The 21,724-nt window shown below is 33.9% G+C and overlaps 2 protein-coding genes across 3 annotated transcripts; both read left to right on the top strand.

Annotated features, from left to right (window-relative positions):
• Positions 1-2,372: 2,372 nt before the first annotated feature.
• On the top strand, positions 2,373-4,002 carry LOC104900547 (F-box protein SKIP27). Of its 2 annotated transcripts, none has more exons than XM_048634548.2 (4): positions 2,373-2,717; positions 2,828-3,097; positions 3,224-3,298; positions 3,445-4,002. In XM_048634548.2, the coding sequence occupies exons 2-4, from the start codon at positions 2,888-2,890 to the stop codon at positions 3,712-3,714; spliced, it is 555 nt and encodes a 184-aa protein (XP_048490505.1). In that variant the 5' UTR covers positions 2,373-2,717; positions 2,828-2,887; the 3' UTR covers positions 3,715-4,002. The 2 variants fall into 2 exon arrangements, with proteins under 2 accessions (XP_048490505.1, XP_010686285.2); XM_010687983.4 differs by having other exon boundaries at positions 2,374-2,717; positions 2,884-3,097.
• A 4,077-nt stretch (positions 4,003-8,079) lies between these two features.
• Positions 8,080-21,257, top strand: LOC109133546 (hypothetical protein). Its single transcript, XM_019251092.3, has 15 exons — positions 8,080-8,301; positions 10,049-10,812; positions 10,906-11,094; positions 11,196-11,304; positions 11,398-11,456; positions 11,711-11,930; positions 12,043-12,129; positions 12,616-12,668; positions 17,348-17,498; positions 18,964-19,026; positions 19,119-19,177; positions 19,431-19,641; positions 19,754-19,866; positions 20,288-20,546; positions 21,029-21,257. The coding sequence occupies exons 1-15, from the start codon at positions 8,157-8,159 to the stop codon at positions 21,109-21,111; spliced, it is 2,565 nt and encodes an 854-aa protein (XP_019106637.3). The 5' UTR covers positions 8,080-8,156; the 3' UTR covers positions 21,112-21,257.
• The last annotated feature ends 467 nt before the right edge of the window (positions 21,258-21,724 follow it).

Raw genomic sequence — 21,724 nt, 5'->3', positions numbered from 1 at the left:
AGGTAAAAGCAAGTTGTAGCTTTGGCAAATCATATTGCTTTACCAAGCCAGTAGCTTTGCTTTAGCTTATTGAGTTCCAAAGCAGTTTTACAAAAAAATTTCGGCTAAAATAAATATAAGAACTACAAGTAATTGTAACTTTTCATTGACACAAGTTGTAACTTGGATTGTTGTAGTTTGGAAATTTGATGTACCAAAAAAAGTTGTAAATATCGTAACTTTTCATTATAATTGCTCTAATGAGACTATGTAACAAGAATCCGACATAAATATATTTGTTTCATATAAATTGGCGTCCAAATATTGTCGAGGTCAATTAAAATTGTTGATTAGAACACACCAGAAGATTCAGACCACAAGAAATCATCAAATCTCAGTGATTCAGACTAGATAACCTTATTTTGAGGTGAAATGAACCAAATTATTTTACATTATTTTTTAGAAAAGAAAACTATAGTTCCTAAGCTAGTTAGCTAGACACTATTATTGAGTGTCAATTGCTCACTGCACATGATTAATACTTGGCATCATTTCAATCAAATTGACTTTATTTTGCCCTTTCTAGACACAATCAATCAAACTTTTCATTTCTTTTATATCTAGATAACCGCCTTTATACTAAAGTATATGTACAAAACTAAATGCTCTTTTAAAAGCAAACCTTCATACGGTTCACCTAGCCACCCAAAATAATGTTTCTCTCATATCAAAAATAAAATTATATACTTCCTTTATGCTATTTTAAATAAAATATTTGTTTTTCACGTAAATTTAAGACTCTTCTCTTAATCATTAACTAGCAGTTATTAGGCTCGGACTATATTTCGGATAAAAAAAAATTCATTTATCAATATAGAAAAAAGTTATATGCAGCTCTAAAAATTGTATATAAGAAGCTAAAAATGGAAATAAGTTGTATTAATTGATGATTTATTACATCGGTTGCTGCAAAAGTTTTTCATAAATTCACAATTTATTTCCATTTTAAGTAGTGTATTCATGTTTTATATGCAACTCTAAGGCTATGTTTAGTTCACCTGAAATTTTCTGATCTGAACTTATCTGATCTGATCTGAACTTATTTTTTCTGATCTGATCTGAACTTATTTATTCTGAACTGATCTGATTACAAGATCTTATCTTTTAAATTTCTCTCAATATATAAGAAAAAATATAGTCATGTGGGGTCTTGTTTGATTCGTCTAAATGAGTACTTTATTAATATTCAATTATTATAATTTTTACTAATATGTAATGAAAGATATTTAATAGTAAAAAGGAGTTTTTAAAACTGACTAATCTGATCTGATCTGAACTTATTTTTTCTGATCTGATCTGATTTGATCTGATTAGATCTGAAATAAGCAAAAATAAGGTGAACTGAACATAGCCTAAGGGCTGCATATAACATAACCCATTAATATAATACTTTATAATAATAACACTAAATACAACTTAGCCTAGTGGTTAAGAATTTAGTATATGTACTCAAGGTCTCGGGATCAAACCCTATATTATGTAATTTCTAAATTTTTTTATTGTACATACGTCTTTTAATATATTTGTACTAGTCTTACATGCACGCAATGCGTGCGATAACGTGTGATAACAAATGATGTAGAAAATAAAATTAATTGGGTAAAAAAATTATCTTTACATTTTATTTTTTCAAAAAACTGATGTTCAGTTTAAATTTCCCACTTTCCCCCTTCATTCAAATGAAGCAGTTAGTTATCTTTTTTTTTTCTTTTTTTGCTTTTTCTATTTTTTGGTGTCCCCCATGTGTTGCCTTATATAATAGAGATAGATATTTTTAGTTATATATCCGTAAAATATAATAAAAAATTATAATTTAATAGTATATATCGAAACAAATCTAATAAAATCCTTCTTAAGTATATTTTTTTTATATAGTAACAATAAAATAAATTAGAATCAAAATTAAGGAAAATGATATATATAGCCCTTAGGGCTATATATAAGGTGCTTAAAATGGAAATAAAATACTAAATCAAGCATTTATTACCTCAATTGATGTGAAAATGTGTCTTGAATTTTTAAACTGTTTTCATTTAAAATAATGTATTTAAACTGTCTACATATAACATTACCCCAAAATTAATCAAGGAAGAGAATGAAAGAAGTAGTAAAAATAACAATAAATTAGTTCACCTAGACTTAGAATCCGTGTATCAGAAGAGACCGACACAGCCGACCAATTTCCACGTCACCTGAACTATCCCACGTTCTTTCCCTAACAAACCATTTTCCGCCACGTGTCTACTTTCTTCAAACGGCTAGTTTTCTTTACCTTTTTTTAAAATATTCCTCCATATAACCGCCATAGTGGAAGATTTTTTTGTTCCGAAATTTCTCGGTTCTTCGGCAGTAAGTAATACAAGTCTTTAAATTACCTACAACCAAAAAAACACGTCATTTTCATTTCTCACACAAAATATTTTCAAAAATAGATTATTCTCCATATCTTTCAAATATAGAAGTATTTTCACAAATTTAAGCAAAAGTTTAATCAAACTTTACAAATTTAAGTTGAACTACTCCACTTACAATTCAAATTCTCTCTCCTCATTTGGTGATTTCATCATCTTCATCAGCAGAAAATAGCAAGTTCCGAGTATACAACTAGTACTATTTTAGCAGAGCATCGGTTACGAAATCTCTCATTAAATTCTCTCTCCTCAATTTTTGCTCTCAAAGTAAGTATTATGCTCTCTCTCTCTCTTTCATCATTTTTGGAAATTTGTGCTCATTTTTGGAAATTTGTGCTCATTTCTGGAAATTTTTTGCTTATTTCTGGAATTTTTAGGTTTGTTACTGGAAATTTTTGCTCATTTGTGGAAGTTTTGTGCTTGTTTTTGGCAGAGAAATGGCGTTGACGAAGAGCTTGAGTTTCTCTCGAGGAAGAAAGCGTGTTCTCATTTCGAATAATAGCTGTGATTTGGAGCAGTTTTGTGCTGATTTTGAGTCTTTTACTCCTATGAAGAGACGATATTGTAGCGGTGATGATTTCTTTGATGAAAAGTTTAGCGTCAAAACTTCGGCTTCTCTTCTTGAAGCTTTACCTCAAGAAATTCTGGTTAGTTTTCAATTTTCTGGAAAATTTTATCTCTTCGATTGAAAATGTTATTAATTGATTAATTTGTGATTGAGTTCATTGAAAATGAGATTAAACTAATAAAATTTGTGATTGAATTTGTGACAGATTAAAGTAATTTGTGGTGTGAATCATGAAGACCTAAATCAGCTTTTCTCAGTTTCTAAAACAGTTCGTGATGCGGTGAGTACTTTCAGTTTGATTAGATTAGTTCACTTTGTTAATCAATTGAATCCTTCAATTCGAACTAAACTTATGATTCATCACCGTATAGCAGATTAATCCAATGAAATTGAAATTTCAATCTAATTTTTGCTCAATTTTTACAGGCAATAATCGCGAAGAAATCGCATTTCGCATTCAGCACACCTTCAAAAACGAAAGCATTTAGAAATTCAATTGATTTGCTAAACAATCCAATGGACATCGAGGATATTGAAGCTCCAAATGCTCCAAAACAAGCTCGAAAGTTGAATCGTCCTCGAATTTGCAAGAAAAAGCTCAATCACATTTCTGTCGCTTTGTTTTCCGACGAAGGAGAAGATGAGGAAGAACAGAAATGGACTAGAAGGAGTTTATTTTCGGAAATGGACAGTTAAGTTCTCAAAATAGAATTCAATTTAATATAATTTAATTTAATTTTTCCACTGTAAATCAAAGTATTAAGCTTTTTTTTCTTTTTGATTTGTAGAAGTAAAAATTTAATGAGTTTGCAGGCCATTTAATAGGTTTTTGTTCTTCAATACTTCCATTGAAGATTTAGAAGGTGGCTTGTGTTTCCTGTACAATAAAACGTCTGTAATTGTAGTTATGAAAAGTATTTTGTAGTTATAAAAAATGTAGTTTGATTTCGAAGTATATAATATTGAGCATTTACCTTTGATTTATTTTTTTGTTTTTATACTTTTTTTTTTTTTGTTATTATTGGCTTTGTTTGAGGAGGTATTTTAGGTGTCTAAAATGATAAGTTGTTAAAATTTTTAAGTGTTAAAATAAATTACAATTAGGTGTCTATAATGATTAGTTTAAGTATTTTATCAGTTTCAACTATCGCATCAGTTTCAGCTATATCTCAGATAGTATTGTCAAATAGGTTCATTGTGTGAAATTATAGCTTGAATTTATGATTGGATGTTGTATGGTGTGAATTAATTTCTTGAACCAAAATTTAATTTTAGAAAAGATACATAGAAGATAATAGAGCAAAGCACAATAAGTTTTCAGCCGCAAACAGCGGTTGTGACATGGATCTTGGCCGTTGAAAAAAAAAGGGGTTGAAGCAAGTTGAGACCTGTAAACAATCATTGATAGCTGGCTTTGATGAGTGTGACAGTATGGACAACCATATTTTAGATCTGTTGCCTATATTTTAGCTTAGTGGTTAAGATTGAGGTGTTGTGAAAGATATGTTATAGGTTTAAAATTTCCCTCCTTTTCTTAGTATTTTAAACTGTCTTCGTGGCTCATGTAGATTAGAAAATAAATCTTAGATATGTCACAAATTCTTAGCTATTTTCGGGTATGCTTAGTTGGGTTATTGGATATGTACCAAGTTATGTACTCGAGGCAAATATAATTACTTTGCTCACTCGCATTATTCGGAATTTCCAATCATGTCAAAAGTTGAATCAATAGAGTGGATGAGGTTTCAAAAGTGTTTTCGGATATGCATAGTTTTAGATTTATCCTAAAACGTATAAGCATGTTATAAATTTGTATATGAGTACGTCTAATTTAGATTTATTCAGTAACATATAAGCATATGTTATAAATTTGTATATGAGTACGTTTAGCTTTAGTTGCATCAATTAACATATAAGCATGTTATAGTTCTGTTATTCTGTATATGAATCCGCCTTGCTTTAATGTATCCAGGAATATGCCTAACTTTAATTGCATTTCTGAGCATATAAGCATGTTGTATATCTATGTTGTTCGGATTTCATTTCACCTCAAGTACCGGTGTCGGATCCTCGACACTTGGACATGGGTGGGACACTTGTACATTTTGTTTTGGGCTAGAAAACAGAAAAAATTTCAAAAAATAGTCGAGTCGAACACTTGGACATGTATCCGTGTCGGACATGGGTACCCGAGTCTGAGCAATATAGTTGTATATGAATATGACGAGCTGTAGTTGCATTTGAGAACATATAAGCATGTTATAGAGCTGCATATGAATGTTGTTCTGTTCACTGTTGCATAGGATCCCAATTTTGGCGGTGTAAATCTGCAATGTGATATTTTACTAAACTGGAAAAAGAGTGGACAGATAGCAGAGTATAAAGATGTAATTGTCTGGCATTGGCCAACCTAACCTAAAAGGGAATCCTTGTAGCAAATAGGAAGCCAATTGACAAATGATTATGAATATTTTTATGGTATCGTGGAAGTTAATGGAGGCAAAGGGAATCCTTGTAGCAAATAGGAAGCCAATCTTGCGAAGAGATATAAAAAACTGTTAGATTCTATTCTGTTCAACTTATTTTAACTTATTTAGATCAAATAAGATCAGATCAGATAAGATTAGATAAGATCATAATATTTGACATACTTCAATTGACGTGTTTGCCAATATATAATTATAATTATGAATATGTCTAATTTTATATAAGTGAAAATTAAATTGATAATTTGAATGTATATGTCGAAACAAATCTAGTAAAATCTTACCTAATTATAAAAAAAGGTGAAAGGAAAATATGTGAATAGTGCAAAAATCGATCGTGTTAAGTATTTTAAAACGTTAGGAAGTATATATGTTTTTACAATCCACTCGATCGTAGCTAGTTATCCGGTTGTATCATTCCTACCTAACTTTGACGACAACAATGTAGTTCGACCTATTTAAGATTGTGTGTTGCGTGAAGTAAGTTTGTACAGATGAAAAGGTCACTCATCTAAAATTGTCTAACTAATGGAAATTGAAGCTATTTAACATAGAAATTATGATGTCAACATCTTGTTCATGTATAAAAAAGGAAGGAACTAAATTATATTGCGTCATGGAGACATCCTCTATTTATAAGCCCAACTTGAACCCTCCATGAAATATATATACTTAAAGTTGATTTCCTCACTCGATACTATTACAGTATTGCCCGTGTATTCAAATATTTCAAAACAATTAGCGACATGTCAAGTGATCTTGGCCAGTCCTTTACTCTTAAATGGAGCACCAGGAGCGAGGGGATTAGTCACTACTATAGGTGGTGGATATCTTGGTTGTTCACCAAAAAGTTAACCAAAAAATTAGCGATATGCCGACATTCATTTAGAAACGACGCTTATTTACTCATGCTAGTGCATAAAGTTTACTTTGTAATATAGATATCATCTATCCTGATGTTATCTCCAATACCTCGCCCTATTTTATAAAAAGCTTCCTAACAATAATGTTTACTTTTCTTTAACTTGCATTAATGTGTTAGGTTTCAGCACAACGTAACTTACGCCAAACTAACAAGAGCTCGTCATGTTCAACTCAAGGTTGAACTCGACTTTTTCTTTTTTTCCAAAACATCTAGTTAAGGGAGAAAGTAATGAGGCAAATTAGACTTGCATTTAGACTAGATTATTGGGTGGGGTGGTGGTGTTGGTCAACAGTAGGTTGACTCAATAGTTATAGCAATATCTATTGGCTAAATAATATTGCCCTATGTGGTTCGAAGGTTGATAATGGCCAAACTAGTAGAGAGCAACGAAATAAGACAGAAAGAAATGTATACATCATAAAAAAACCTAAACCGAATTGGATGTGTTTTATACCTTATGCTTTCTCATTTATTATTGGCCTATTTTTTGGCTCGATAGCCACGCTCATTAAAAATCGTGTCTATATAGGGTCATACCAAATTACCAATAACAATCCACCTTAATTTAACCTTATTCCTTATCATACCCATTGCCATTAGACTACTCTGCTTATTTATTAATCAAGCCTAGCGGCAAATTGCAATGAGTGAGCCTTAGGTAATGGATGGTGGAGGTTTTATAGGTGAATTGCAAATTAGGTCAAGCTTGCCTTTTCTGGGTAAAAGATGGCCAACTTTGTAATCCACCATGAAGGGTGAATTTGTGGCCCTTGGCAACACAACATTAGGACAAAATGGGCTAGGTATCAACTTGAATAAGCAATGAAAGAATGGGCCTTTTACATGCTAGAACATGCCACATAGGCTAGCATGGTCCATCTTTTCATCTGAGAAAACAATGGGTGGTTTATATCATGTGGGCTTTATCGTTGCATTTTTTTTTTTTTTTTTGGATGTAAACAGGATTTGATCGTAGATCTTATGTATCATTTGTATAAGACTTTACCAACTAAATTAGATGACAATAACTATTATTACAATAATTGGTTTATGCACTATATAAATTTATAATTATAATATCGTGTTTAAATCTCATATTATGATGAATCCCAAAGAATACATACTGGAAAAACTGAAATATTTGCATGTTATTTTTTCACTATTTTCATGTACCTTTCGGCAATCTGATTAAATATTTAGGACATAGAATGATAGAAGTATAAATAAACATTTAGCCCATAATTTTTTTTTCACATCCAATTGTTCTAATACATCCATGTTCTTTCTAACTTACAATTATGTTATTAGGGAATAATTGTTTTGTACAGTGGGGCTACTACCTTAGGGTTGTAGGCCGAGCTTATGGATTCGTCATACGCATTAGACCAATTATAAACCCAAGATTTAGATTACTAAAACCGGTTCTAGTTTTATGATAGTCCATCCGTTTCGTAAGATAAAGCACGTACTATGTTCGAGGTCGAACTTTGATAGTTAAAATTAATAGAAATTTTAAAAAATAACATTATTATAGTTTTTTTCAAGACAAATTCAATATTATAATTTTTATAACTTTTGAAGTCAAATTTTTTTTTTTATAAAGCGCGAATGCCTCATATATTGAGATGTAGGCCATGGAGTATATAATCCCAATCAGTGAATGGTTTCTTAATTGTTACCGTCTCTTCATTTCTCTCTCTGTTAACTAAAATTCTTTGGTAATAATAATGACTTCGACAAAGCGCGAAAATCCAACAACACAACAACAAGAACAACCCCGTGCAAAGAGGTTCAAGAACACATTACCAGATGAAATTACTCAATCTCTGCAAAATTCCCGTGTTGTTCTCAATCCTGCTGACTGCGATTTGGGTAATTCTCTTTAATTTTAGCATTTCAGTAGAGTAATTTGATTTGGGTATATAGTAATAATTTGTTTTTAATTTGGTGTTGTCTTTTCTTTGGAATTACCCTTAAAATTTTCCCAGGAAAACCCATGTATTTGATTTGATTTTGCTCTAAGTTTTGCTAATTTGAGTTAAAGACTTGTAAATTTTCTGTTTAAAGAACATTTTGCTAAGAATTTTGTTTAGGAGACAAATTTATGAAAAATGATTAGAAAGTGATGCTAGTAGAACTTCTTTTAGGTCCAATTTAATGTGCATAGTAGAATTACCAATATAATGAGAGGAATTACTGGGTATTTTGGTTTGGAGGTGGAAAGTGGAAAAACCAATTTTTATGGATCTTTATAGCATATGGATTACTGAATGTGGCTAAGTCTTTTGCCTACTAGGAAGCCAATGTCCTCTTGACGATACGTAGGCACTGATTGCTGCATTCGTCCCTTATCGTTTGCCCCATTCGCGCTTTAGTTGTATTGAGTGAGTAGGTAGTTATTTTCTTTTCGCGTGTGCGGTAAGAGAAAGTTTGGAGGGTGATCATGTGATATAAATAGGAAATGGAGCTTTTCTTTTTGTTTTGAAGACAAAAGTGGAGCGATCTTTTAGGGATGGAGATAGTATATAAGAGGTTGGACTCAGAAGATTCCATGGTGGAAATGCTTTTGCAATGTGTTTAGTGTATGGTAGTGAGAAGCCAATGATGTTGGAGTTAAATAATACTCCCTCCGTCTTACAATACTTTACCCATTTGCTTGTTGAGATTTGAAGTTCATAACTTTTGATCATATTATATTTACTAAAGTATAAGAAAAAGAATTTCTTGTGTGATTCTTTTAGATTTTTTTACATTGTGTATTTTCAAATTATAATCATTTTATAAAATTTTGTACATAATATGTAGTTAAATGTGTTAATAGTCAAAGATGTGTCTTGAATTCTTGAAGACCGTGATAAAAAAACACAAATGGGGTAGATACTCCAAGATAGAGGGAGCAACTTATACTTGGCAAGAATTATCTTTTTGGGAAAAGCTTGGATAGGGATAGGGAGTAATGAAGATAAATGAAAGAGAATGAAGATTAGTTCTAGTGGTGGTAGGAATGATAAGTAGCTTATAATTCAAGGAAAAAAGATGGAAAATAATTATTACCCCAATGGAATTACACTACCTTAATGGTATGGGTAATTGTTGCTTCCATAATGAGTGTAATAGTTCACCCCATTTCTCCCTTAGTCTTATACAATCCCTACCCGTGTCATCTACTATTCACCTCCCTCGACCTGTATACCTCCCATTTATAACTCCGTCATAAATCAGCCACAATCCAATATGATGTAAGGGTTGGATTGAATTACCCAGAGGTCAGAGGCTGTAGAGAAGGAGCTCTCTGTGAGAGATGAATGCTGATTATGGGTGCATTTTTTTTTTCCATGTCATTCTTGTGGTTATTATTTTTATAAGTGTTTAGTTTCCTCTCATCTATTGACTATATATATATATATATATCAGAATAAGGGGCATTGGGGGAAGGATTTTACTTTTCTTATAGGTTTGTATCCTAATGTTTCATTTGCTACCTTAGAGTTTTGGACCTTTCTGTTTCGTTTTTTACACACTTTATATGTATTCTTTTTTTCTTGATACTCTCTCGAAAAAAGTGGTATAGTGGTTTACAAGGACATCTGATTTGGTGAGGCCTTATTTTTTCATCCAGCTTTCAATGTTGAACCTGACGAGCTCACAGGGCACGGACTTTATGAGCAGGGATTTGCTTATTGCTGGTCTGGTGCACGGGCGAACATTGGAATCATTGGAGGGAAATACTATTTTGGATGCAAAATTGTTTCTGGTCAACCTGTGACAATGGAAGACACTCCTTTAAACCAGCAACATGTTTCGCGTGTGGGTATTTCAACAGCTGATGATCCTGTAGGCAATCTTGGTGAAACTAATCGTAGCTTTGGGTATGGTGGAACTGGGAAATTCTCAAATGCTGGCCGATTTGTGGATTATGGTGAAAGTTTTGGCATTGGTGATACAATTGTTTGCTTAGTGAATCTTGAAAGTAAACCTTTCGCTTCAATTGAATTCTCAAAAAATGGGAAACGGTTAGGTATTGCAAAGCATTTTGATGCAGGTCCCAAAGGTGTTGGCGTTAGTGATTCTCCAGCTGGGAAACTAGCATGGGAATCAGCCCTCTTTCCTCATGTTCTGCTGAAAAATACTGTGGTTGAGATGCAATTTTGCATGGAAGATGGACTACATCCTGAAGAAGGATACAAGCCATGGGCCTCGGCTGTGAAAGATGGAAAAGCAGTGTTGGGACCTGTTTTTCCTGACAAAACAGATTGTGAGGTGTTAATGATGGTTGGAGTACCAGCTTGCGGAAAGACTACCTGGGCAGAAAAATGGGTTAAAGAACATCCTGAAAAACGCTACATCTTGCTTGGGACAAACCTGGCCCTTGATAAGATGAAGGTTCATTTGTTTTTTATTTCTTCCTGATTTTAACTCTATCTTGTTCTGTTGATTTCCTGGTTTCATATTTCGTAACATATTGACATTCCACAGGTCTCAGGTCTATCGCGGAAGTTCAACTATAGTGAACGTTTTGATCGTCTGATGGACCGGGCAACTGGAATATTTAACACTTTGTTATCAAGAGCATCCAAAATATCTCGGAACTACGTAATTGATCAGACAAATGTTTATAAGAGTGCTCGAAAGCGGAAATTGAAGCCATTTGCATTTTTTTACAAGGTATAGACACTACAAATTCATCTTTGAAGTGGATAGTGTATATTACTATATTATACATCCAACCTGTTATTCCTATTGTTTGCATGTTGCTTATCGAGTAGATAGCTGTTGTGGTCTTCCCAAGACAAGAAGAGCTGAAGATACGTGCTGAAAAAAGATTCAAAGACATGGGCAAGGAAGTACCTCCTGAAGCAGTTAATAAGATGTTAGGTATGTCTCTTTTTAAACATTAAAAGTAACTTTTTCTTCTTGTACTTGTACTTGAGAGGTTAAGTTTATGTTCTTTCTTCTTCTGCATGGCAGCTAATTTTGATTTACCCATGAGCAAAGACATGCATATGACAGATGAGTACTTTGATGAGGTAAATTTGCATGTTCTATTTTATAATATGCCTATTGAAGGTTATGGAATAGGTCTACGAATTGAACTTTAAGAACCTGCGATGTTTGGTCAGTGGACCTAATGTCAGCATAATGTACTTCATGGTCTTTAAATTAAAAATGAGAAATCACTCAAAAGGATTCATCAGACAGTAAGCAATGAATGATGCTTATATATTCTATCTTGCTTATATTTATTTCTGAAAATAAGTTATATTTGATGTTCCTGTACTAGGTCATCTTTACAGATCTCAGTAGAGGTGAAGCACAGCAGCATCTGGAAGCGATGAAGCATTCCCTAAAGTTTTCATCTAGTGTAATGTCCAAGACTGATCATCTATCGTATGCCCGTGAAAGTTGCGTTAATTCAGATTCTAGGATGTCGGCTTGTCCTGTACCTGGTCCTGGATATCCCTACTCAGGATATTCAAGCCCCTTGCCAGAACATCAAACAGGTTCATTTACTTTCTTCTGTTGTGAATGACTTAACATACTCAATATACCTTTCTTTTGCTTCCTTCGCTGTGTAGCGGCTTGATAATTTTTTATTGATTTTCTCCTCTTAAGATGGAGGCTCTTGGATGGTACGTCCTGAGCCTGCTTTGCAGCCAACACCTGCCAATATGAGTTCATTGTCTGAATCTTGTTATCCAAGTCTCAACCTGCTTTGCAGCCAACACCTCACCCCCCCCCCCCCCCCCCCCCCCCCCCCCCCCCTTTTCTTTTTGTTAGTAGGTTGACAATCATTTGTGAAGATGACCTATCTGGTATCACATGTTTCGACTCTTGAAAGACTCAGAATCCAGAGATTGGTTTTACTTCATTGTTTTACTTATCTAAACCTGTCAATCATCCTCGAGCTAATCCGGATGTATTACAACTTAGATAATCATGCATGCAATTCAATTGTGGGACACGAGGACACTAGAAAATCATAAATAGAACTGTTTGATTCTTTCTGAACATAAGAGTGGATTTCTGAATGTGACTAACATTGTGGACCTATGAGTGATTACTTAGCTCTATGTTCTTTAAATACTCGATCCCCTTATAGTGAAAAGAAGAAAACTTACTAGTTTTAGTATTGAATCCTGTGTTATTGAGTATTGACTATGTTTCTTGTATGTTTATGTTTTTCAGTTTCACCTTATGGAACTCAGAATCCAACGCCAGAGGGAAATCACATTGCTGATGTACAGTATCCTGGGAATGCACCTTACTACCCTCCTAGATATTACTAAGTGCTGGTTGCTGGACCTTTAAAGTATGTCAAATTATGCTGGTCACCATGATATCGATTAGTGTAAATATTGTGTGGATAAATTGATCTGAACTCTTACTTAGGATACTATGAATATAAGTATTAACAGTTCTGAGAATTTTGGCTAAATTTTCGTTCGATTGCATATGATTCCTAATTTCCAAGTACTAATCCTTAGTTCTAATACAACACAAATTTATCATTACAGACAGACGTAGCCTGTTAATGTCTCAATCCATTTTCAATGCACTAATTACTACTTATTAGCCCTGTTGTTGGGCTCTTGTGTACTATACTACTATCATCCACTCTTAATGGTATGTTTTCGTAAATTTCGTGCTAAAATTGGTTAGAAATTCCTGAAGTTGATGTCAAGTGAGTAATTTTCAATCTTTGTACACTGGTGTGTTGATGTTTGTTCACTAATGAAATTCAATATGTAAATTACAGTCTCATACCGAAATTCAATAAATCACAATGTACACTGATGGTCATTACTTTAATCACTGAAAATCCCAAAATGTACACTCGTATATTATTGTATACCAAACCATATGCATTTGTACATTGAAAAAAATTGTTTCAGCAAATAAATGAGAGAGAAAGAGAGTGAATGAGTGAGTGATGAGAAAGAAAGAGATGACCCACTTTCAAAAATACTGTCAAAAGTCAGCCAAATGGGCAAGGTGTAGGATGCTCATCCTACACCTCGGTGTAGGATCTAATTTGCTATCTCTAAGTTGGTTCATATCTATTAAATGGCATTAATCACATGATGGAGTTTCTAAAGATTCCATCAAATGGGATAGCCGGATAGGTATTAGTTTATAAATAGAATGTATGGTCCTATTTGTGAGAAAAATTGGTGCTATTTGATTATATAAGGGAGCTTACCATGTTCATACAAGTCGCATATGTTTAAGGATTATGATAAATATACTTTCTCTGTTTCAATATATTTGACATACTTCAACCGACATGTTTGTCAATGTATAATTATAACTTTGAATATGTCTAATTCTATATAGGTGAAAATTATAAAAAGTTGATAATTTAAAAGTATATGTCGAAATATCTAGTAAAATCTTACCTAATTATAGAAAAGGTGAAAGGAAAACATGCGAACAGTGCAAAAATCAATTGTGTTAAGTATTTTAAAACGTTAGGAAGTATATATGTTTTTACAATCCACTTGATCGTAGCTAGTCATCCGGTTGCATCATTCCTACCTAACTTTGAAGACAACAATGTAGTTCGACATATTTATGATTGGTGTTGCCGGAAGTAAGCTTGTACAGACGAAAATGTCACTCATCTAAAATTGTCTAACTAATGGAAATTGAAGCTATTTAACATAGAAATTATGATCTCATCATCTTGTTCATGTATAAAAAAAAAGAGGGAACTAAATTATATCGCGTCATGGAGACATTCTCTAATTATAAGCCCAACTTGAATCCTCCATGGAATATATATATACTTGAAGCTGATTTCCACACCTCAGATACTATTACCCATGTATTCAAATTTTTCAAAACAATTAGCGACATCCTGACAACCATTGAGATACAACGCTTATCTACTCATGCTAGTGCATAAAGTTTACTTTGTAATTTAGATATCATCTATCCTTATGTTATCTTCAATACCTCGCCCTATTTTATGAGAAACTGCCTAACAATAATATGTCTACTTTTCTATACCCTGCATTAATGTGTTAGGTTTCAGCACAACGTAACTTATGCCAAACTAACAAGAGCTCCTCATGTTGAACTCAAGGTTGAACTCGGCTTTATTTTATTTTTTTTTCCAAAACATCTAGTAAGGGAGAAAGTAATGAGGTAAATTAGACTTGATTGTTGGGCGGGGATGGTGGTATTCGTCAATACTCAATAGTAGATCGACTCAATAGTTATAGCATATCTATTGGCTAAATAAAATTGCCCTATGATAGGCTAAAGTCGTATCACCGAATCAAAAATAACCTAAGGTCTACTAGCTAGTAGTCAGGGAAGTCAGGATCGAATCCACAGGGAGAAGTTATATTATTGTATCTGAACTCTAATATTACGCTAACAAAATCAGATGAATAGAGTTGTGTTACTAAACTAAGCAAATAGTAGAACTAAATATGAAGGTGTAAATATATTAATAAAGTACTAGAATCATGGATCACTATGCATACAATTCGGGAAATCAGGGATAAATAATACCACCTAGTAAGTCAAACTGTCTAGGGCACATGTAATTTCTCTCGAACATTACCTCCCTCAAAGATCACCCAGCCGCTCTCGCATAGTCAAGGGTCACTTTGCCTAATAATTGAAAGCCTATACGGTATCTCTCCTCTCGAAGTAGATTCAGTATTGCAACAATAGAAATATAAATCAGGCCTAACTTATAATTCTAGCATGAAGAATCAATCAAAGGAAACAATTGAAATACAAGGTAATCAAACTAATCTATCAATCCCTCATTGCATACATAGATCCCCACAATTAGAAATAAAACTACTCACTCATAATCATGAAAACAATAACAAAAGTCATATAAAAACTCATACTTTGAAACATGGCAAATAACTAAGAAAAGAATCTAATTAACAATAGAAGAAGTAATAAAGAAAGATTACCGAATTATATTGAACTTGCGAATGAGAAAAAGGTTTGATCTTGAATTGAAATCACAAAGCACTAAATTAAGGTTCTTGAAACACTCTCTAGAGAAAACTAATAATAAAAACCAAGATGTCTTCTAATAATTCTGATTTTTCTATTTATACAAGCCCTAAAAACCATAGCAAAAGTCTAGAAAAAACGGCCCCGTATTCATTAAAAACGTGTGGCGGACGGTCGCCTGATCGGGCCAAAGATGATCGATGGAATTGGGCTCCAAAACAGAGAAACAGGACCAAAATCCAAGGGCGTCCGATGAGATCATGCTGAACCGCCCGATGACATCGGGCGGCCTATAAACATAGCAGTTTCGCAGCAGCTGGCCAGGGGCGCCCGACGTCGGGCCAAGTCGCCCGATCGGGTGGAACATCGAATCACGACTGGGCGTCCAACGCCCGATCAAGCCCGCAGCAGAATCTTGAACCTTGCTTCTTCGCTCGATCGGGCTGGGCCGCCCGATTGTATCGGGCCGGTCAGATTATGCTCGTTCCTTGTTCTTCCTTTGCTCAAAGTCCCGGAAAGCATCCTCGGGATCTTGAAACTCAGCGTCCAACCTCTCTAATTCAATGTGTGGTCATATAAAGTAGGTAATAGCTCCCTAAAACCTACAATCCAATACAAAACATCAAATCACAACTCGATGGAGAGAGTTAGTACCAAATGGCTCCTAAAGAGCACCATAACCATAACTTTTAGCATATAAATAGGGGAGAAAAACTCTATATAAAATCGTAACATCACCCTATATAGATCGCGGGTTGATAATTGCCAAACTAGTAGAGGAGCAAAGAGATAAGACATAAAGAAATATATACATAAAAAACCTAAACCGAATGTGTTACATACCTTATGCTTTCTCATTTATTATTGGCCTATTTTTTTGGCTCAATGGATTAAAAATCGTGTCTATATAGGGTCATACCATGAAGGGTGAATTTGTGGTCCTTGGCAAGAGAACATTAGGACAAAATGGGCTAGGTATCAACTTGAACAAGATCAATGGAAGAATGGGCCTTTACATGCTAGAACATGCCCACATAGGCTAGCATGGTCCATCTTTTCATCCGAGAAAATTATGGGTGGTTTATATCATGTGGGCTTTATTGCTGCAGTACTTTTTTGTATGGATGTAAACAGGATTTGATCGTAGATCTTATATACCAACCGTATAAGACTTTACCAACTAAATTAGATGACAATCACTATTGTTGTAATAAGAGGTTTATGCGCTATATAAATTTACAATTATTATATCGTGTTTAAATCTCATATTATGATGAATCGCAAAGAATACATAATGGAAAAACCGAAATATTTGCATGTCATTTTTTTCATTATTTTCATGTACCTTTGGGCAAACGGATTAAAAATTTAGGACATAGAATGATAGAAGTATAAATAAACATTTAGCCATAATTTTTGTTTTCACATCCAATTGTTCTTTTCACAATACCTCCATGTTCTTTATAACTTACAATTATGTTATTAGAGCATAATTGTTTTGTACAGTGGGGCTACTACCTTAGGGTTGTAGGTCGAGCTTATGGATTCTTCATACCCATAACGCATTAGCCCAATTATAAACCCAAGATTTAGATTACTAAAGTCGGTTCTAGTTTTATGTTACTCCTTCGATTTCAAAACATAAGGCACATACGATGTTGAGGTTGAACTTTAACCGTCAATTACTCTTAATTTATTTTAATAGAAAATTTTAAAAAATAATATTATTATAGTAGTTTTCAAGACAAAGCCAACATTATAATTTTTATAATTATTATAAAATATATTTATAATCAATTTTTTTTTATAAAGCGTGAAGTGAATGCCTCATATCTTGAAACGGGGAGGTATATAATTCCATTCAGTGGAAGGTACCCTTCTTAATTGTTACCGTCTCTTCATGTCTCTCTCTGTTAACTGAAATTCTTTGGTAATAATAATGACTTCGACAAAGCGCGAAAATCCAACAACACAACAAGAAGAACAACCCCATGCAAAGAGGTTCAAGAACACATCACCAGATGAAATTACTCAATCTCTGCAAAATTCCCGTGTTGTTCTCAATCCTGCTGACTGCGATTTGGGTAATTCTCTTTAATTTTAGCATTTCAGTAGAGTAATTTGATTTGGGTATATAGTAATAATTTGTTTTTAATTTGGTGTTGTCTTTTCTTTGGAATTACCCTTAAAATTTTCCCAGGAAAACCCATGTATTTGATTTGATTTTGCTCTAAGTTTTGCTAATTTGAGTTAAAGACTTGTAAATTTTCTGTTTAAAGAACATTTTGCTAAGAATTTTGTTTAGGAGACAAATTTATGAAAAATGATTAGAAAGGTATGGTAGTAGAACTTCTTTTGGGTCCAATTCAATGTGCATAGTAGAATTACTAATATAATGAGAGGAATTACTGGGTATTTTAGTTTGGAGGTGGAAAGTGGAAAAACCAATTTTTATGGATCTTTATAGCATATGGATTACTGACTGTGGCTAAGTCTTTTGCCTACTAGGAAGCCAATGTCCTCTTGACGATACGTAGGCACTGATTGCTGCATTCGTCCCTTATCGTTTGCCCCATTCGTGCTTTAGTTGTATTGAGTGAGTAGGTAGTTATTTTCTTTTCGTGTGTGCGGTAAGAGAAAGTTTGGAGGGTGATCATGTGATTTAAATAGGAAATGGAGCTTCTTCTTTTTTTTTAAGACAAAATTGGAGCGATCTTTTAGGGATGGAGATAGTATATAAGAGGTTGGACTCGAAGATTCCATGGTGGAAATGCTTTTGCAATGTGTTTTTACTGTATAGTAGTGAGAAGCCAATGATCTTGGAGTAGAATAATACTCCCTCAGTCTTACAATACTTTACCCATTTGCTTGTTGAGATTCGAAGTTCATAACTTTTGATCATATTATATTTACTAAAGTATAAGGAAAAGAATTTCTTGTAGGATTCTTTAAGAATCTTTTACATTGTGTATTTTTAAATTATCATCATTTTATAAAATTTTGTACATAATATGTAGTTAAATGTGTTAATGGTCAAAGATGTGTCTTGAATTCTTGAAGACCGTGAAAAAAAAACACAAATGGGGTAAAATACTCCAAGATAGTGGGAGCAACTTATACTTGGCAAGAATTATCTTTTTTGGGGAAAGCTTGAATAGGGATAGTGAGTAATGAAGAATAATGAAAGAGAACGAAGATGAGTTCTAGTGGTGGTAGCAATGATAAGTAGCTTATAATTCAAGGAAAAAAGATGGAAAATAATTATTACCCCAATGGAATTACACTACCTTAATGGTATGGGTAATTGTTGCTTCCATAATGAGTGTAATAGTTCCCCCATTTCTCCCTTATTCTTATACAATCCCTACCCATGTCATCTACTATTCACCTCCCTCGACCTGTATACCTCCCATTTATAACTCCGTCATAAATCAACCACAATCCAATATGCTGTAAGGGTTGGATTGAATTACCCAGAGGTCAGAGGCTGTAGAGAAGGAGCTCTCTGTGAGAGATGAATGCTGATTATGGGCGCATTTTTTTTTCCAGCTGAAAAAAGATTCAAAGACATGGGCAAGGAAGTACCCTGTGAAGCAGTTAATCAGATGTTAGGTATGTCTCTTTTAAAACATTAAAAGTTACTTTTCTTTTTGTACTTGTACTTGAGAGGTTAAGTTTATGTTCTTTCTTCTTCTGCATGGCAGCTAATTTTGATTTACCCATGAGCAAAGACATGCATATGACAGATGAGTACGTTGCTGAGGTAAATCTGCATGTTCTATTTTATGATATGCCTATTGAAGGTTATGGAATAGGTCTATGAATTGAACTTAAAAAATCTGCGATGTTTGGTCAGTGGCCCTAATGTCAGCATAATGTACTTCATGGTCTTTAAATTAAAAATGAGAAATTACTCAAAGGATTCATCAGACAGTAAGCAATGACTGATGCTTATAGATTTTATCTGGCTTATATTTATTTCTAAAAATAAGTTATATTTGATGTTCCTGTACTAGGTCATCATTACAAATCTCAGTAGAGGTGAAGCACAGGAAGCGACGAAGCATTCCCTAAAGTTGTCATCTAGTGTAAGGGCCAAGACTGATTATCCATCATATGCCCGTGAAAGTTGCGTTAATTCAGATTCTAGGATGTCGGCTTGTCCTGTACCTGGTCCTGGATATCCCTACTCAGGATATTCAACCCCCTTGCCAGAATATCAAACAGGTTCATTTACTTTCTTCCATTGTGAATGACTTAACATACTCAATATACTTTTCTTTTGCTTCCTTCGCTGTGTAGTGGCTTGATAATTTTTCATTGATTTTCTCCTCTTAAGATGGAGGCTCTTGGATGGTACGTCCTGAACCTGCTTTGCAGCCAACACCTGCCAATATGACTTCATTGTCTGAATCTTGTTATCCAAGTCTCGACGTGAGCGAGATATTCATGGTACTCATTTTTTTTAGAATTTTCATTTTTGGGGGTCCATGTAAGTAAGTGTTCATGCTTGTGCCTAATATGAGCTGAGTTCAAGTATATGGTGAGGAGTGTGATTTACATATTTTGTGCTATATGTTTCATGCAATTCTTTTATGGTACTTTAAAACCTAGAATGAAACCCACTTTCGTAGATACTGACCTCTTTGTAATCACCTTTGTTTTTCCCTGAGATTCTCTCTTTTCATTATACAATTCTCTCTGAAAATTAGTCCACTATGAGGATTCATCTATATGAATAGCTTTTGACAACCGCATAATCACTTGTAAGTTGCGAAAAATGGTGGTTTTCTTGTTTCCCTGTTTTATGCTTCCCTGTTTCATCTTTCTGCAACAGAAAAAAAAAAGAATCTAAATGCCACTGCTAATGCAGGTAAATACCAGTTATAGACCTGGATATCCTGGGAAATTAGAACCACCGGCTGCTTCTTTCTCCCATCAAGGAAGCTTGAATCCGATACCTCCTAGAACATACTCAAGCTACATAAATCATATTCCTATTGATAATCTCGCGCAATATGGCAGCTATATGCATGATCCTCATGGAAGACATGAAGCACCCTACTCTTATGGAACTCCAGGAAATGGAAATAATGCAGAAGGTCCAGGATCAACCTATCAGCCTCGTCATGGTTACTTTCCTTCCTCATTACTTCGTTATTGATTATTTTACCCACTCCCCCCCCCCCGCCCTTTCTTTTTGTTAGTAGGTTGACGATCATTTGTGAAGATGACCTATTTGGTATCACATGTTTCGACTCTTGAAAGACTCAGAATCCAGAGATTGGTTTTACTTCATTGTTTTACTTATCTAAACCTCTCAATCATCCTCAAGCTAATCCGGATGTATTACAACTTAGATTATCATGCATGCAATTCAATTATGGGACACGACGACACTAGAAAATCATAAATAGAACTGTTTGATTCTTTCTGAACATAGAGTGGATTTCTGAATGTGACCAACATTGTGGACCTATGTGTGATTACGTAGCTCTATGTTCTTTAAATACTCGATCCCCTTATAGTGAAAAGAAGAAAACTTACTAGTTTTAGTATTGAATCCTGTGTTATTGAGTATTGACTATGTTTCTTGTATGTTTATGTTTTTCAGTTTCACCTTATGGAACTCAGAATCCAACGCCAGAGGGAAATCACACTGCTGATGTACAGTATCCTGGGAATGCACCCTCCTAGATACTTTACTAAATGCTGGTTGCTGGACCTTTAAAGTATGTCGAATTTTGCTGGTCACTGATATCGATTAGTGTAAATATTGTGTGGATAAATTGATTTGAACTCTTCCTTAGGATACTATGAATAAGTATGAACAGTTCTGAGAATTTTGGCTAAATTTTCGTTCGACCACGTATGATTCCTAATTTCTAAGTACTAATCCTTAGTTCTAATACAACACTAATTACTACTCCCTCCGTTTCAAAATATAAGTCGTTTAAGGTTAATGCACACAGATTAAGAAATGATAAATTTTATGAAATGAAGATAATAAGTCACCTGAACTGGTTTTATTTACCTGTTGAAAATAAATGTAAAAAAAACAGTTGCTCCTTTTCACGAGCTTTTACATCCTGTCATTACTCTCTTTCTCTCTCCTCTACAAATGCATATCTCTTCATCTTCCTCATCTCTAATGGAGTACTATGTAATTAGAGCAAATTTCAAATGAAATTCAAACAAATATAACTTACCCGCTTAGATTGCCATGAAATTTTCATCTTCGAAAAAATTTGAAAATTTTCCTCTCATGAATTTACCTATAAATACGACGCTAATACGTCCACAAATCACC

Source organism: Beta vulgaris, chromosome 8 (genome assembly GCF_026745355.1).
Source record: "Beta vulgaris subsp. vulgaris cultivar EL10 chromosome 8, EL10.2, whole genome shotgun sequence".
Lineage (NCBI taxonomy): Eukaryota > Viridiplantae > Streptophyta > Magnoliopsida > Caryophyllales > Amaranthaceae > Beta > Beta vulgaris.
Note: the sequence above shows the minus strand (reverse complement) of the source record. Positions and strands in the feature narration are given on the sequence as shown.